Source organism: Vulpes lagopus, chromosome 1 (genome assembly GCF_018345385.1).
Source record: "Vulpes lagopus strain Blue_001 chromosome 1, ASM1834538v1, whole genome shotgun sequence".
Taxonomy (NCBI): Eukaryota; Metazoa; Chordata; class Mammalia; order Carnivora; family Canidae; genus Vulpes; species Vulpes lagopus.
Window position 1 is genome coordinate 38,374,163 of NC_054824.1, and position 15,874 is coordinate 38,390,036.

At 33.8% G+C, this 15,874-nt stretch overlaps 1 protein-coding gene across 28 annotated transcripts in view; it reads right to left on the minus strand.

Annotated features, from left to right (window-relative positions):
* Positions 1-15,874, minus strand: part of RIMS1 (regulating synaptic membrane exocytosis 1) — a 477,727-nt gene that overhangs the window by 77,843 nt on the left and 384,010 nt on the right. For 17 of the 28 annotated variants that reach the window (XM_041766386.1, XM_041766371.1, XM_041766353.1 and 14 more), the window contains one exon: positions 11,406-11,572. The exons of the other annotated variants lie outside the window; for them this stretch is intronic. In XM_041766386.1, the coding sequence (XP_041622320.1) occupies positions 11,406-11,572 (167 nt within the window). The remainder of the gene's footprint in view (positions 1-11,405; positions 11,573-15,874) is intronic. 28 annotated transcript variants of the gene reach the window in all.

Here is a 15,874-nt window from a genome sequence, read left to right on the forward strand (position 1 = left end):
TTAATTGACTGAGCCATTCAGGCACCCCCTTCTACATATGTTTTAACTACGACAAAATATTGTTATCATTATTAACTCTTCCCAGTGTTCATTCTTTCCTCAAATTTAGTGCTTCCCACTAGGGGAATTTTCCTTCAATGTGGAGTACAGATCTACTGGTGATGAATTCTTCTACCTGTTGTATTCCTTCCTTCCTTCATTTGCTGTAGGATATTCTTTGCTAGGTAATATTTACGAAGCATAAAATTTTAGGCTGGAAGATATTTTTGTTTTGTTTTTTTTTTCCCCTACAACATTCTTTCTTTTGGTCATTCCATTGCTTTTTGGCTTTTTATGTATCTGTTGAAATTTCAGCCAGTTTTATCATTGTCTTGCTGAACTTCACATCTCTTTACCCTGAGATTCTTTTAAGAAATGTTTTTTTCTTCAGTTTTCAGTACTATGATCATGATATTGGTAGATTTTTTTTCTTTTTACATCCTGTGGATTCTTTTATAGGTTTTTGGATTCATAATTTGACGTATTTCATCAGTTTTGGAAAACTCTCGGCTAGTACTTTGGTATTCAAGTATTGTTTCTGCCATTTCCTCTTCTTCTGGGATCCAAACTATATATAGGGATTAGACCTTCTCATTATGCCCACATATCTCATATGTTCTCCTCCAATTTATTTCCTTGTTTTCTCTTTGTCCTTCAATTTATACACGTTCCATTGAACAGCTCAAGAATTCTCTATTCTACTGCTTCTAATATCCCATTAAACTGACCTATTAAATTTTTGTTTGTATCTTTTAGTTTTAGAATTGCCATTTAACTTTTTAAATTTTTTTTTTTTTTTTTTTGCCATTTAACTTTTTAGAATGGGTTCCAGGTCTCAGCAGAAAACACCCAACATCCTTTGTTTTCTGGAACATATTAATCATGAATATTTTAAAGACCCTATATGAAAACTCTATTATTGATTTTTGGTCAATTGGTCCTTTTTTATTAATCTAATTTTTAAATCATGCCTTATAAATTTTAATTAGATGCCAGCCACTGTGGATGTTTGCTCTCTTATTTTCCTTTAATCAGGGTAAAATTTTCTTTTGGTAGGCAGAGAGAAATCATCTCATTCCTATTCAGAACTGACCCAAAAGCTTTGCCATTACTTGTATAGTGTAATGCGTATCCCCAGAGTTTAGTCCTTCTGGACTTTGTCCAAGAAACTAAAGTATTTTTCAAACCCCTCTGACTGTGGAACTTGAGGGTGATGTGTCTCCCCAGCACTGGGCACTCATTGGAATCTTTCTTCAATCCTTCCTTTAATCTTCTAGCCACGCTTTTTATTTGGTTTCTTGGGAGTCTTTTCCTCACTTCAGGAGTCAACAAATTATGGAAACCTGTAGCAAAGTTTGGTGCCCCTCAGGCAGAGTTTCCAGCTCCTTTCCTTTATCAATTCCTGACCTGTGATCCCTCTCCTCAGTCCAGTAAGACTGCTGCTTTCTGCTTAGGCTCTATTATCTCAGGTCACTAAATCAGAAAGTACCTTCAGAGAAAGCTGGGTTAACTTTGGCACTTACTTCACTTTCTTTATTTCTTCTTTCCTTCCTTTCTTTTTTAAAGAATGTATTTATTCATGAGAGACACAGAGAGAAAGGCAGAGACACAGGCAGAGGGAGAGGCAGGCTCCCTATGGGGACCCTGATGTGGGACTGGATCATGCCCTGAGCCAAAGGCAGCCGCTCAGCTACTGAGCCATGTAGGCGTCCCTCTTCTCTTTTTTCAAAAATTGAATTTCTTCAAATTTCTGCCTGTTTTGTTCCATCCAAATACCCTCAAACATTTGCTTGTTTGTGTTTGTTGGTTTAGAGGTGGGAAGGTTAGTCTGATACAAACTATATTGTTATGCCTGAAACTGGAAGGACTGTGTCTTCTTACTGTTCTTGAATAATGGTAGACCAGTGATGCTTTCAAAATCTCCACAAGATTAGCCATGAAGTTTTAAGTATTATAATTGTGCTGTAGCAATTTATTTCTCTGCAAACGACACCAAATAGCTTCTGCCATATCAGTCCCTCTACATACCCTCAGCAGTCTCTCTGCAATAGCCAACTTGGAGGCTTCCCCTCTGAGTTGGTATCATCTGCTACTCAAGGCATAAAACACTGTTTCTGTGTTTTCCAGCGCTAAAACTGTCTCTAGTTCTCACAGAGTCTAGATGGGAATTTTTTTGATGGGGCTTTCCAATGTTGTGCCATTGACTTTAGAGAGCTCTACATTCTATTCAATAGGCAAATAAGTCAGCATCTACTCTTGATGTTTCTCCTCATTTGAGTCCAGATTTCACTGAATTTGGAAGTTGTTTTCTATGATTTATGATTTAAAGATATGGTTGTCTCCTAGGTTCATGCTGGATGAGGTTTTTCGTTTCTTTCTTTAAAAATGTGGGTAGTTTTCAGCTGACAATTAGAGAGGAATAAAAACCTCTGTTTTCTGTAATCTTCAGTGTAAGATCATAGAATTCTTTTTAGGGAGTAAAATCAATGAGTTTTGATGACTCATTTCAGTATGCAATCTCAATGGGAGTGATATACTTCCAAAGGGTAATAACTGGTTCTTGGTAGAGGTAAGAGGGGTAAACCCGGGATCCCTGGGTGGCGCAGCGGTTTAGCGCCTGCCTTTGGCCCAGGGCGCGATCCTGGAGATCCGGGATCGAGTCCCACGTCGGGCTCCCAGTGCATGGAGCCTGCTTCTCCCTCTGCCTGTGTCTCTGCCTCTCTCTCTGTGTGTGATCATAAATAAATAAAATTAAAAAAAAAAAAAAAGAGGGGTAAACCCTTCTTAGATAACACAATGGCTGTGGTCCTCTAAAGAGCCACAGCACATAAACAGATACAATGTTATCTACGATATTAAAATGTCACGTGGGAAGGACAATTAGGAAAATAACATCTAAGAGGGGGTTGATAATGATAAAATTGAGGAACAATGCATTAGAATGAGGATGGGGGAAGAGTTAAAAATAAGGGTGGCTTCTAGGTTTTTGATTTGGGAACCAGGTGGATAATGGGGTGGGAAGAATATAATTACTCTGTTCAAATACTAATTAAGTCAATATGTTTATATATTTAAGAAATATTTTAGGATCTCAATGACTACAAATAGCTAGTTAGCAATATATGTTTTCATGTATTTCCAGGATATTATAAATGCAAGTAAATATATGTTTGTACACACACATACACAGTTCAACAAAACCTGGTGTGCAATATTCAGTGAATACCAAAACATTAAAAGATAATCTCACATTACAACATTTCTTATCTGTCAATATGACCAGATAAGAAACTTCCTAAATACATTCTGTAGACAACTTGTATTGATTGCTTATGTATACTTATCTAAGGTCTAAATATTCTCCATGGATATGTATATGTCTCTATCTTCAATATACCCATATCTCTCTGCTGAGTGCCATACTGTCCATGAAATTCTAATTACAGTTGATTCATGAACAATGTGGAGGTCAAGGGCACTGACTCCCTGCACAGTCAGAAATCTGCATCTAGCTTTTGGTTCTCCTAAAACTTAAAATACTAATATTCTACTGTTAACTAGAAACCTTACTGATAAACACCGTTGGTTAATACATTTTGTATATGTATTATAATATATATATATATATATATAATATATATAATAATGCTGTATTCTTTCAATAAAATAAATTTTATTTATTCTTTAAAACAAGAGAAAAGAAGACTTAGTAAGAAAATCACAAAAAGACAAAATACATTTATAGTATTATACTGTGTATGTTGAAAAAAAAATCCACATATGAGTGGACCTGCTCAGTTCAAACCCATGTTGTTCACAGGTCAACTGTACTTGTGGTGAGGTGATCTTCTCCTAGGTATAGCAATTATTTTGTATCAATCTGTGGAATGTGAAGACCTAGCTTAAATTTTTTTGCATTGTTGTGTTTTTTGCTTGTCAGCAACCTCTATCGAATATGCCTCCCAGTTATACTGCTTCTACTTGAATCAAAAAGGTCACAGACATTTGCTTGTGTCGAGCATAATGTGTTCAGTATCCTGTCATCTTGGCCACAGCTGACTGAATCAGGGACTGGCATCTGAGTTGAAAGTAGGGGGGATCTGGGGGGGGGGGGAGGGGAATAGAGGGCTAGCTGAGGACAAAGCATAACCCCAGGGCAGCACATTGACAAGTCTCTGAAACAGGTAGAGGGATATTCCTCTAAGGACTCAGCTACCTCCATGTTAATACTTTGCCAAGGGCAAAGGCAATCTTAGCCTGACACACAGGATCCTGTAAGTCTACTTTAACATATAAAAATTTCTTTAGAAATTTTCTTTACCTCTACCCCTCCCCCAAGATATGTGTTGGCAACCATGCCCCAAGCACATGGCCCACTGATATACATCTGAAGGGTCTCACGACTAAGGTTTTACTAGATGGTAATAAGTGACCTTTTCCCAACTATAGCTAGCCCTCTCAATGTCCTGGAAACCTTGCTTTCAACCTTCCTTAGGGAGTATGCTATCCCTTAAACCCCTCCCAACTCCCAGGTATATATCAGTCCTGTCCCCGTGCTTAAATAAAACCACCATTTTGCACCAAAGACATCTCAGGAATTCTTTCTTGGTCGTCGGCTCTGGACCTCACCTGTATTCCAAAACGACATCAGGAATCTAAGGTCAGGAAGACAGCCCATAGACTGTCCAGGCTTTGGACCTCTGATTATGGGATGCTCTTTATTTGATGATTACTAATCGCTCCTTTGATCATAGGCCCACCCATCTTCTTTCCTTAAATTCCAACGTCCTCTGAGTTCCCAGAATCTCTTTCTCTATCTTAGCGGTAATCTCCCTTTACTCCTTACATTTCTGTTCCATGCTCCATCTACTATTCTTCCTCACATCTTAAGTGGTCTTTTCTCTGTTGGAGCTCCTCTCTGTCCTCCTTTTCCTGTCCTGAGCATCCTCCGCCTTCTGAGCATCCTCCGCCTTCTGCTTTGATGCTTTGATGTCCCTGACTGCTATCTTCTCAACACCTCAGACATCACTGTGAGTTCAAGATACAATTTTCTTTGCCCTGCCCTGATATTTGCTTTCTAACTTGGGATAAAGTCCCTAGGCCCATAGTTCTTGCTTTTTTTACACCTACAATTATTTTCTTATTTATTAATTTCATTTTAACTATTCCCTTTAAGGAAGTAAATTTAAAAACTAAAGAAAATAGGAATGCATTAAATATTAAACATCTATTCTAGCAATGTGGTAGGTAATACATTCTGAAAATCTTTTCACTCCCAAATGCCTAGAAATTATGTGAATATCACAACAAATACCCATTACAATACAAACCCAAGTTCACAAGAAAGGCACATCCCCCTAGCCAAAGACGAAGAAGGAACTGAAAACAGATCGCTTAATGGATTATGAGTGTCTTGGGAGGTTTTGTAGAGAGATTTAGAGCAAGCCCAGTGGGGAGTCAGAACTAAAAAGCCTGCAGGAACCAAGATCCTTAAAGAACAAGGAAAAACTCAGTCCCACTCTAAGCCCTAATGGCCCTCACTGGTTACATTCTAATGCATTATTTCAGGAAGACAGAGAAATGCCCCAAAATGAAAGTCTAAAATACACAGGAAGTGGTTAGCAAAGAAACTTGAAAATGTGAGGTCAATCTAAAGCATTTAAAAGCAAAAATAACATCTAATAATGGGAGAAAGAAAACAAGTGGAAAATATGTAAATACATTTTGTTATGTTAATACAAATACTTGTAACATAGAAGAGCTAAAGTGACGAGAATAACTTTTTTTCCCTAGGAGGGAGTAGAAGTACTTAAATTTAAATGTGTTATTTAACTAAATATATCTATTTGAAACACTAAATTAGGCACTAAAATCAAAGAAATAGTATAATTTCCAGAGTAATAAAAGGGAAAAATGAAATAAATAAAATTCAATTAAAAATCAACCAGGAAAGAGGAAAAGTATAATAATAATAAAAATGGAAAATATAAAATTGGATAGTAGAAATAATTCCAAATATATAAGAAATCAAAATAAATACAAACTGATTAGGAAGCCAATTAAATGAGAGACTTTCAGGCTAGGAGAAGAAAAAAAAGTCTAAATCCAGCTATATGCCATTTATAAGAGATACAACTGATACATATAGTCTCAGAAAGGTTGAGAATAAAAGGATGGGAAGAGTTAGACTGAATACTAATAAAAAAACCATTATGTTCTCATATAAGATAAAAGTTTCTTTAAATCAAAAGAATATTATTATTATCAGAGATAAACAAGTTCACTCCATAAGATAAAAGGGTTAAATTACCAGGCTGTCAATTCTAGTTCTATTGCATATTGGCTATGTGAATCCACTTCGATCTTTATTTGTAAAATGATAACATTAATAATTACATTACAAGGCTGTTATAGCCATCATGATCTTGCATGTGGACCATTTATCAAAGTTCCTGGTACACAAAAAAAGATACTTAATAAATCAGTATTTTTAATATATTAAAAATAAAATATTTTAATACATAAAATATTATATTTTCATTATATTCAAAATATAATATACATATTGCATAGCTATGGCAAAATTATGAAAATGACACATGAAATAGGTGAAGTTTGGAAAGCACTGGCTCAAAGTAAAAGGATATTTTATCCATTCCAAATAAGAGAACTGTCACAGAATTTGAATATTTACCCAAGGAAGGTATTTAATAATGATTGCCAGAGTTCATACCTGGTGATCAATAAAACAATTAGCTGCCAATCAACATAATACAGCTAGATTTATAATCCCCATTTGGTTCTGCAATGTGCAAACATAAACATGTAAACACAGTACATTAAATAGAAATTTAAGAATCTGTTAGAAATTTCCCATTATATACTTTTTGGCATAAAAATATAGTAACAATTTTTGATCCTCTCAACAGTCATCCTGCTATTTGGTAGCTACTATAGCACTGAGCATCATTAATATAGCTGGTCTGTGTCGTAATTACAACACATCAAAGACTAAAGGGTGACATAACTGGCTCTTGAGGAAGTCCTCATGTACTTTAAGAATTATATAGTATTGAAATAAAGGTAGACAACATCTTAGCAACAGGGGAGTTTCTTATACCTAAGTCTGATGTTGTTTTCCTTGTACTTAAAAGATATCTAAGCTTTAGACATCTTTAATAATATGTTATACTGAAGATGTGCTGTTAGCAGCTGTAAGTTAATTTCTTATATATTGAGGGGAAAATAATAATTAAGCAGGGAGAATTATATTCTTGTTTTATTTAACAACAGAATATTAAATTAAATGTGTAACTTCTTTTAGGTTAAATTACAAAATTATTGGAAAAAAACTTACAGGCAATCATAAATAGACATGTATAAATTTTTCATACTTTCTTCCAAAGACACACTGACTTATTTTTCTAATTAAAGAAAAATTTCTAATTATCATTATCTATGATCTACATTGAACATGCTCTTTAAAATATTTTATTTATTTATTTATTTATTTATTTATTTATTTATTTATTTATTTATTTATTTATTTTAAAGGTTTTATTTATTTATTAATGAGAGACCCAGAGAGAGAGAGAAGCAGAGACACAGGCGGAGAGAGAAACAGGCTCCATGCAGGGAGCCTGACGTGGGACTCAATCCCGGGTCTCCAGGATCAGGCCCTGGGCTGAAGGCGGCGCTGAACTGTTGAGGCACCTGGGCTGCCCTTTAAAATATTTTAAATTTAAACAGAATCTATGATCTATTTCTAATAAAAGAATAAAACTACAGAGAAGTAGATTTCTATAAAAAACATTACAATGTACTTTTAAAACTCCATGTATAGTGTATACTTTTTCCCCAATGAGTCCCTACTAATATCCATTTTTAATCCTTTCCACAAATAATCCCATCTTTATAAGGTATTCCAAGTTGCTATTATCTTTTGAAAATTTATTAAAACTTATTTTTATTGTCTATTAGATAGTAAGCATTTATCTAATTTTCTACTGACATTCCCAGTATTTAACTAAATACATCTTAGTAAATCTATAATGAAATCGCAGAGTAGAAAGGTAAAAACAAAGCAGGCTAAAGCTTTTCAAACAAAACCAGTGCTGCTTTATTTACTTCAAACTGCAATGTTAAATGGCTTGCAAGGAAGAACCGTACCAGGAAAACCTACTCATCTGTCCCAAGAGCTCTGTAACTTGCCATTATCAAGTCTGTTGAATCACTTATATTCATAGGTCAAGCAGTATTTTGTTTATAATTATGGCTTGATATAATAATTTAAATATATAGTACATTTAGTCATATGATATATTAATAAGTATGGAATATTTTTACTGTACCCTTTTAAAGGGCACATGGCATATTCCTTCTATCTCTTTATAGCTTTAATCTGGTCACAGAAAATAACAGTGGTGATGACTCATCAATCTTGGACTATTAAAACTAAGACGATGCTGTGAAAGAAGCCACTAGAAGATCACTAAAATATCTTTTCTTTCTCAGATATTCAAAATCCAGTATCCTTCACTGTTTCCAGTTCATTGTCTCCCCTATCATCAAATTTCCACGTTATTTTCCTCCCTTTTTAGTACTTTTATAGATCTCAATAGATTGCTTTTCCATTGTACAACAGGCAACCATGCAAAATTAAGGGTGGATAGCTCCAAGAAAAAAATTCCCTTTTGATCACTCTTAATATATTCAGTGTCAGTAGGCTTAATGATTAGTAAGTACAAGGGGTGCCTGGGTGGTACAATCGGTTATGTGTCTGACTCTCAGTTTCATTTCAGGTCATGATCTCAGGGTCCTGGGATCAAGCCCTGCATCCCACTCAGGCTCTGGGCTCAGAGTAGAGTCCTCCTGGAAAGCTCTCTCCCTCTTCCTCTGTGCCTCACACTCATCCTGCTCATGCTCCCTCCCTCTCTCCTTCTAAAATAAATAAATAAATCTTAAAAAAATAGTAACTATACAAAATGAAAGTTCAATTTGTTATTCTAAGCTATATGTAGCAAGTGAGTTTTGCAGTTAAGTATTTCTCAAATGCCATCAGAAACAAATCCAAAGATTATTTTAAATGTTATTCTATATTCCTCTGCTGAATTGAAGAACTATTGTGAAATAAAATACAGTAATGTAGACTGTGAATCATTAATAGGAAGATATAGCAAGCAGTATTTGGAAAACAAGAAATTATACAGAAGGTTGTGCAGCCCACTGCTCATTTCAGATGTGCTTATCTCAACATTTTCTTGGTTCATAATATGCTTGGATAGAGGAAAACAAAGCTGTACATGTTATTTAAAGTGCCTATATACTAAGAGTTTGCATAATGTGGATAAGATTATATCATATACTTTCTTCCTATAGTCCTTTGTGAGAATACTCGGTATTTGGTTGCCTTTTGGGATACTGAACACTGTCTTTGGAAATGCTCTAATGTCTTCTAAATCCATTTGTTGACTTCTAGAATAAAATTCATCTGACACAATGTATAATAAAACATTTTTTGTGTCATGGGAAAATTTGAGGAAAAAATATATATGGAATGAGAATATAAAAATAAAAATAAATTTAAATTCTCACATAGATTATAATCTCCTTGAATGTGTAGCCTAGGTATTATACTTTAAGGTAGTCTTGGAAAATAATGACGTTCTTACACATGATAGGAATCCAAAAGTTTGCTGCTTCTTATGACATAGAAATGCATTCTATCATCATAATTGATTAGACTTGTTGATCTTTTATCCATGAATTTGAATTAATAGAATTTTAAAACCTATGCATATGTTAGTTAAAAAAATAGAAATGAGAAGCAGTATTATATTGAGAACCATCATTCTTCACAATGTTAGTTATAAGAACAGGAAATACTTAATGGCTAAAAAGACTAAAAGCAATGTTCTAATTAGTGAGACACAGTGTTTTTATATTGATATTATTTTGTTCCTTTTTTTTTTATTCCAAAGCCTTCTCAGGTTTCTACCACGTGGTTGATGATGGATGAAAAATAACCCTGTGTGTGCGTGTGTGTGTGTGTGTGTGTGTGTGTGTGTGTGTACAGGTATGCCTGTGTGCCTATGAGGATATTCAGGGAGAAGAATACATATGAAAAGATAACTAGACTGAATGTCTGAAGAAAGAGCTACTAATATCCTATCTCATTTTTCCTATCTATTCCTCCTAAGTATTCTAAGAAATCACATGTGTACCACATACCAAGAATCAATCACTGGCTCCAAGTATGGGGGTATAAGAAAAGTGGTTCTTCACTAGTTTAAGGGGAAATTTGCTTAGCTGTTAGCATTTGTGCCTAAATTTACCTAATCCACTTATATATTTGTGCCTAAATTTACCTAATCCACTTATATATTTGAGAAACTCTCAGCTCCTATGTATTCTAAACTGCAGAGCAGAGAAAGGTAAGCTGAAAACTGAAATGCCTAGAAAAAACTGATTTGTCACTAGGAAATTTATTTGTACCCTTATGAGGTCCATTTTCAGAGTATTAGAAAGGTAATTGCTCCTATTCTGAATATTTCTATTTTTGGGGCCTCTCACCAAGCTCCAAATTCCTTCAATGAAACTTTTTTCTGGAAACTAGTTAAGAACAAATATAAAATATGGCTTGTCCAGACTAAGTCTGCATTAAGTAAGATGGCACTCTGATTCCTGTGGTCTTTTCTCTTTCAGCCTTTCAAGGCATTTGTGTTGTAAAAAGACAAGAGCACAACTGGTGTTTTAAACAAACTTCATGCAGATTTCTTAGAACTCATGTAATGTAAACTAGGGATGTATATTTAGTATCACGTCTGCTCAGTCCTACTCTGAAAGACCAACTGCTATGGGACTAAAGAAGAGGTCAGTAAACTACAGCCCATGAGCAAAACGTAGCCTGCTTCCTGTTTTTATGAATAAAGTTTTATTGGAATACAGTCATGCTCACTTGTTTGCATAGCTTTCACACTACAATGATATCATAAAGGAAATGCAAGAGAGACTGTCCTTTATAGCCTGAAATATTTACTATCTGGCCCTTTTCAGGAAAAAAATTTTAACACTGGACTAAAGGATGCTTTGTGGATTTAATTACATTAGAAGAAACTTCCATATATATGACTCTGAGCAATCTCTAAAATTATGACTACAGTTATAAGCTAGATAGTATTGAATAGTCTGTAGGCAATATTACACAAAAGCAAATAACACTCAACCCACTCCAGTCTCAGTTATGTTAGGGAAATGTTTCTGCTGCTTGACCTAAACTGTATTTTAGCAGGAACATTAAGAAAGCTAGATGCATTTTTATACCATGGATACAGACCCGGTTTACATAAACAGTGTTGCCAACTCACCTGATTCTACCCCTGGGGTGCTCAGATTGCTCTGACATAAAGCTTGTGCTGCTGAGGCGTGAGGCACTGCTGGTTCGGGAAATGGCGGACACATCACTGACATCACTATCTGATGATTTGGCAGAGACGTTATCACAGCTTCTGTACTGATCTTTATGTATGCTATACTAAAGATTAAAAACAAGAAAGTGTGAGCTCCATCATCAGGTTGTGGGAAAAGAGACATACATGGTGAGGTTAATGACTACTTAGCCCATGCCAAGTAAAAGTGTACCTTCAAAAAAGTAGGTGTGGAATAAAAAATAATATAGACACTAATGTAATATATGATTTTCAATACAAAAATCCTACATCCTTTGAGTGGTAAAAAATGGTTTATGAAGACTGAATTATAAATCAAACAAAAACTTTAAATGTTTGGGCAGAAAATTCATGGAATAAATTACTGGCATATACTTGAAACTTCAAAATGTCCTTTTTCCAGTGTATTGGTTTCTCTATTCTTACTTTGGTTGTCATCATTGCCTGTTTGGTCATCTCTACTGTATGCATGGTATAGACTACTTCTTTTTGTCTGTGCTTTTGATTCTTTCCAAAACTATTCAATTTACCTACACAGTTTCTCTGTTTTAAGACATCAAATTGTTTCACATTTCTTCAAAATATATATCTCTTCATAAAGGGCTGGTATTAAATTAAGGGCCTGTGCCAAGGAGGAATAAAGCAATGGAGGCAAAAACTGGACCTCACCTCTCTACTGTAGTTTAATTAGACATTTTCAGATTTAAACTATCTGCTCAGTGTCAAAAGTAAAAAAAAATGGGATTCCTATTAAAATTTGAGTATACACTATATGTTGTATTTTTAAATTTGCTTTGGTATTCATTACACCTAAGACTTTAGAAATCATTAGGCAGAAGATTAAAACATGCTAAGTTGTCAGAGCAGTTAATGTATTCCTCTATTTGACTCTTATTGCAGTAGATGACATAGCAAGTAGCTTTATATATTATTATTTTATATTTGTGTTTTCATCATAATAAATACGTTATAACATAACTATTCAACCATAATTAGATATACTTTTAAAATACCTGATTATTCAGTGTTTCTCTTATTTTTAGTACTGAAAGTTTAAGATAATATAACTTTTTTTTAATTTTTAAAGATTTTATTTATTTATGAGAGACACAGAGAGAGAGAGAGAGAGAGAGAGAGAGAGAGGCAGAGACACAGGCAGAGGGAGAAGCGGGCTCCATGCAGGGAGCCTGACGTGGGACTGGATCGTTGGTCTCCAGGATCATGCCCTGGGCCGAAGGTGGGGCTAAACCAAGCCAACTGGGCTGCCTTGATAATATAACTTATTTATGACAGAATACATGACTAAAAGAAAAACATGACTAAACATTGGGTATTTAATTTTCTTAACAAGTAATTTAATTTTATATTTATGTGCTGAGATGTGAAAATATCAAATGTTTATTAAACTTGCAGAAAATCTCTTCTATTTTCTGATGCTCCATATAGATAGTTTTAATGAACCTAAAATAGTCCAAATATTCTTTATAAAAATTTGCATAAATAATTGTCTTGCTAAAGTACACTAAGTAAAATGTTGCTAAAAACCTGGATCTGTATATAAAAAAGAAGTATAAAACAATAATATTTTTTAAAAAATCATAGAAAAGAAAATCATATTTATTTAATAATCCTTCAGGTAAGAGTAGTTCAGGCCTGATGTATTTGTTCATGTGAATGTATTGGGCAAAGAATTTCACATCCAGGATGAAAACAATTCCAAATTATAGACTATCAATGAAGTTATCTTTCCAAAGAATTTTTTTCATAATTATGTAAGTTGTTTATGAAAGCCATATGTTAAATTATAATTCAAGGGAAATTCATTTATGTGCAGAATTGAGAGCTACTTTACAACTTCATGTATGATGTAACATTAATATGACTTAACATAACATGCATTTTAAAGTAATGTGAAAATGTTTTACCATCAATTCTGTTATATTTTATAGCATGATGCCAACATGACTCATCTCAATCAGAACTGTTTTTATTTATAGAGTGGATGTGGTAAAAAACTAAATATGCTCACACAGCAGGATCTGAATTTTATACGGTTAGTGGAGTACAAACATAACTCCTATCTTACTTGTCTTGGAAACTATTTTGCTAACTACATATATCATGTAATTATTATGATGCTTCCAAACATACTGAAATGATAGCTTGTCCATAAAGTACTATGAAAGAATTGGGTTCTAATACAATAAAAATCTACCCAGCTGTAGGAGATTTTCTGTCACTCTGTTAACATCAGAACAAATGTTCTCCTTATTTGGCAAATTCCAATAATAAGCAATGTAGACTATAGCATAAGGATATGTGAATACACACAGAACTATTTCTCCAACTAAAGAAATCTTCCTTCTCTATAAGCCATCTCTTCCTCAACATTTTTGTATATAGACTTTTGCTATTTCAGCAAAGAGATTAAACAGGGATTTTAAAAGACTATATATCATATTAAAGTTTTCTATGCTGGGCTAAAAAACAATCCATCATTTTAACACAGGATCACAGTTTTCTTTGCATTTAGTTATCTGAAGAAAATGAAAGATTTTTACATATATTTTTTACTACTATATTTTCAAAAACTGTTAGGAGTTTAATCACTTTGACTTTTCTTCAAGCATTATTTGTTCAATTTCCTATTTAACAATTAAATATTTTAATGGAAATAAATTTTATTTTGAGAAATATAATATCACTAGGAGGAATTTATACTAATACAGCAGAGAAGTAAGTCACTGGTGTGAGGGGAGACTCTAATTATATGGTGGCTATTTTTAAAAACAATAATAAACATTCAGCAGCTACCTACAAAACCCATCGCATCAATCTTGGTTGCTGTTCCTGGGTTATAGGAACATAAACAGTCTTTAAAATGTGAGTGCCTAAATGCAAACTCACCCTCCAATTATGAATTTCACCCCATCATTAAGGAATGCAACACTGTATATAACATCATTGAAAAAATAGCATCACATTTCACAGATCCTGAAGCAGTCTTGTGTGTTTTCAAAAGGAAAGTTAGTGCCAATTCCCTATTCAAGATGGAGTTAGGGATGTTCCACATTTTATTTTATTTTTTTTTAAAGATTTTATTTAATTTATTCACGAGAGACAGAGAGAGAGAGGCAGAGACATAGGCAGAGGGAGAAGCAGGCTCCTTGTGGGGAGCTTGATACAGAACTCTATCCCAGGACCTGGAATCACGCCTTGAGCCAAAGGCAGACATGCAACTGCTGAGCCACCCAGGCTTCTCGGGATGTTCCATATTTTAAAGGAGGTGCCAGGTTTGAAACATCTTAAGAATTATAGTACATTTATCTGATAATTCTTTGCCCTGAAAAAAATCTAGTTCTACTGGTATTTGGTTCTAAATATTTTGAGAATAGCTAACTAATTTCTAATTTGGCAGAATTTCCATAAAGGTGTTCATCAGAAATGTCAAATGTATTAAAACACTAAAAAAGAATCAGGAAAGGAAAAAGTTCAAAAGTTAATGTATATTAAATTATAAATTTAGGACAATTCTAGTTCTTGATTATATGATTTTTGTAAAGTAAATTACAAAAAGGTTGGAGTAAAAGGATAAAAAATGAGAAAGAACTTCTCCAGTAGGTAAGAGATGTTTAACTGGCCTACTCTTCGAAATGAAACTACTTAAAATGGAAAACTACTTAAGTCATTTCCTAATGAAATAGGGAATTCTTTTAAAAAATTTACGTATTAGGCCACAATATGAATATTAGAACTGTAGAGGATTTATCTTTCACTTGACATATAAAATAAAAAATAAACTATTTTAACTTATATATTTTTCCTATCCTGTATTCATAGAAGTTCTTAAAGAGACCATATCCTTGGTCTCACATTTATTGATACAATATATCATAATTTTATTTAGGTAACATAGTAGTCTTAACTTATACAGTAAGAGCAACAATAATATATTTGAAAGTTATGAGTTTTTTAATATTCAAATGGGATGAGAGAGAAAAAGAAAAAAGATGCCTGTGCTAAGGAGAGAGCAAAGACAGAATATGATAATTTAACTGCATGCGAATTAAGTCATAGGAGAACTTCTGAATCAAACTGGAATGACATGTACATTTCAATGATGTAAGAAGCAGAACACAGCAATACCTAAGTTTCAGATAAGGAGTTCTAGGACTCATCACTCCACAGAAAGGCTTTACAAATTCTGGTAAGCCTCAGCTTTCATAAATTTGGTAAGTAAGAGAGCTAGAATAGAAGATTAATTTCAGGTATTTTTCAGTCCTAAATTTCTAAAAGTCAGATAATATGGAATCTCCCAATCAAGATAAACCTATTTTTGATTTATTATAAATATTAAATATTAGTGGTTGTCTAGATTTTTTTAAAAA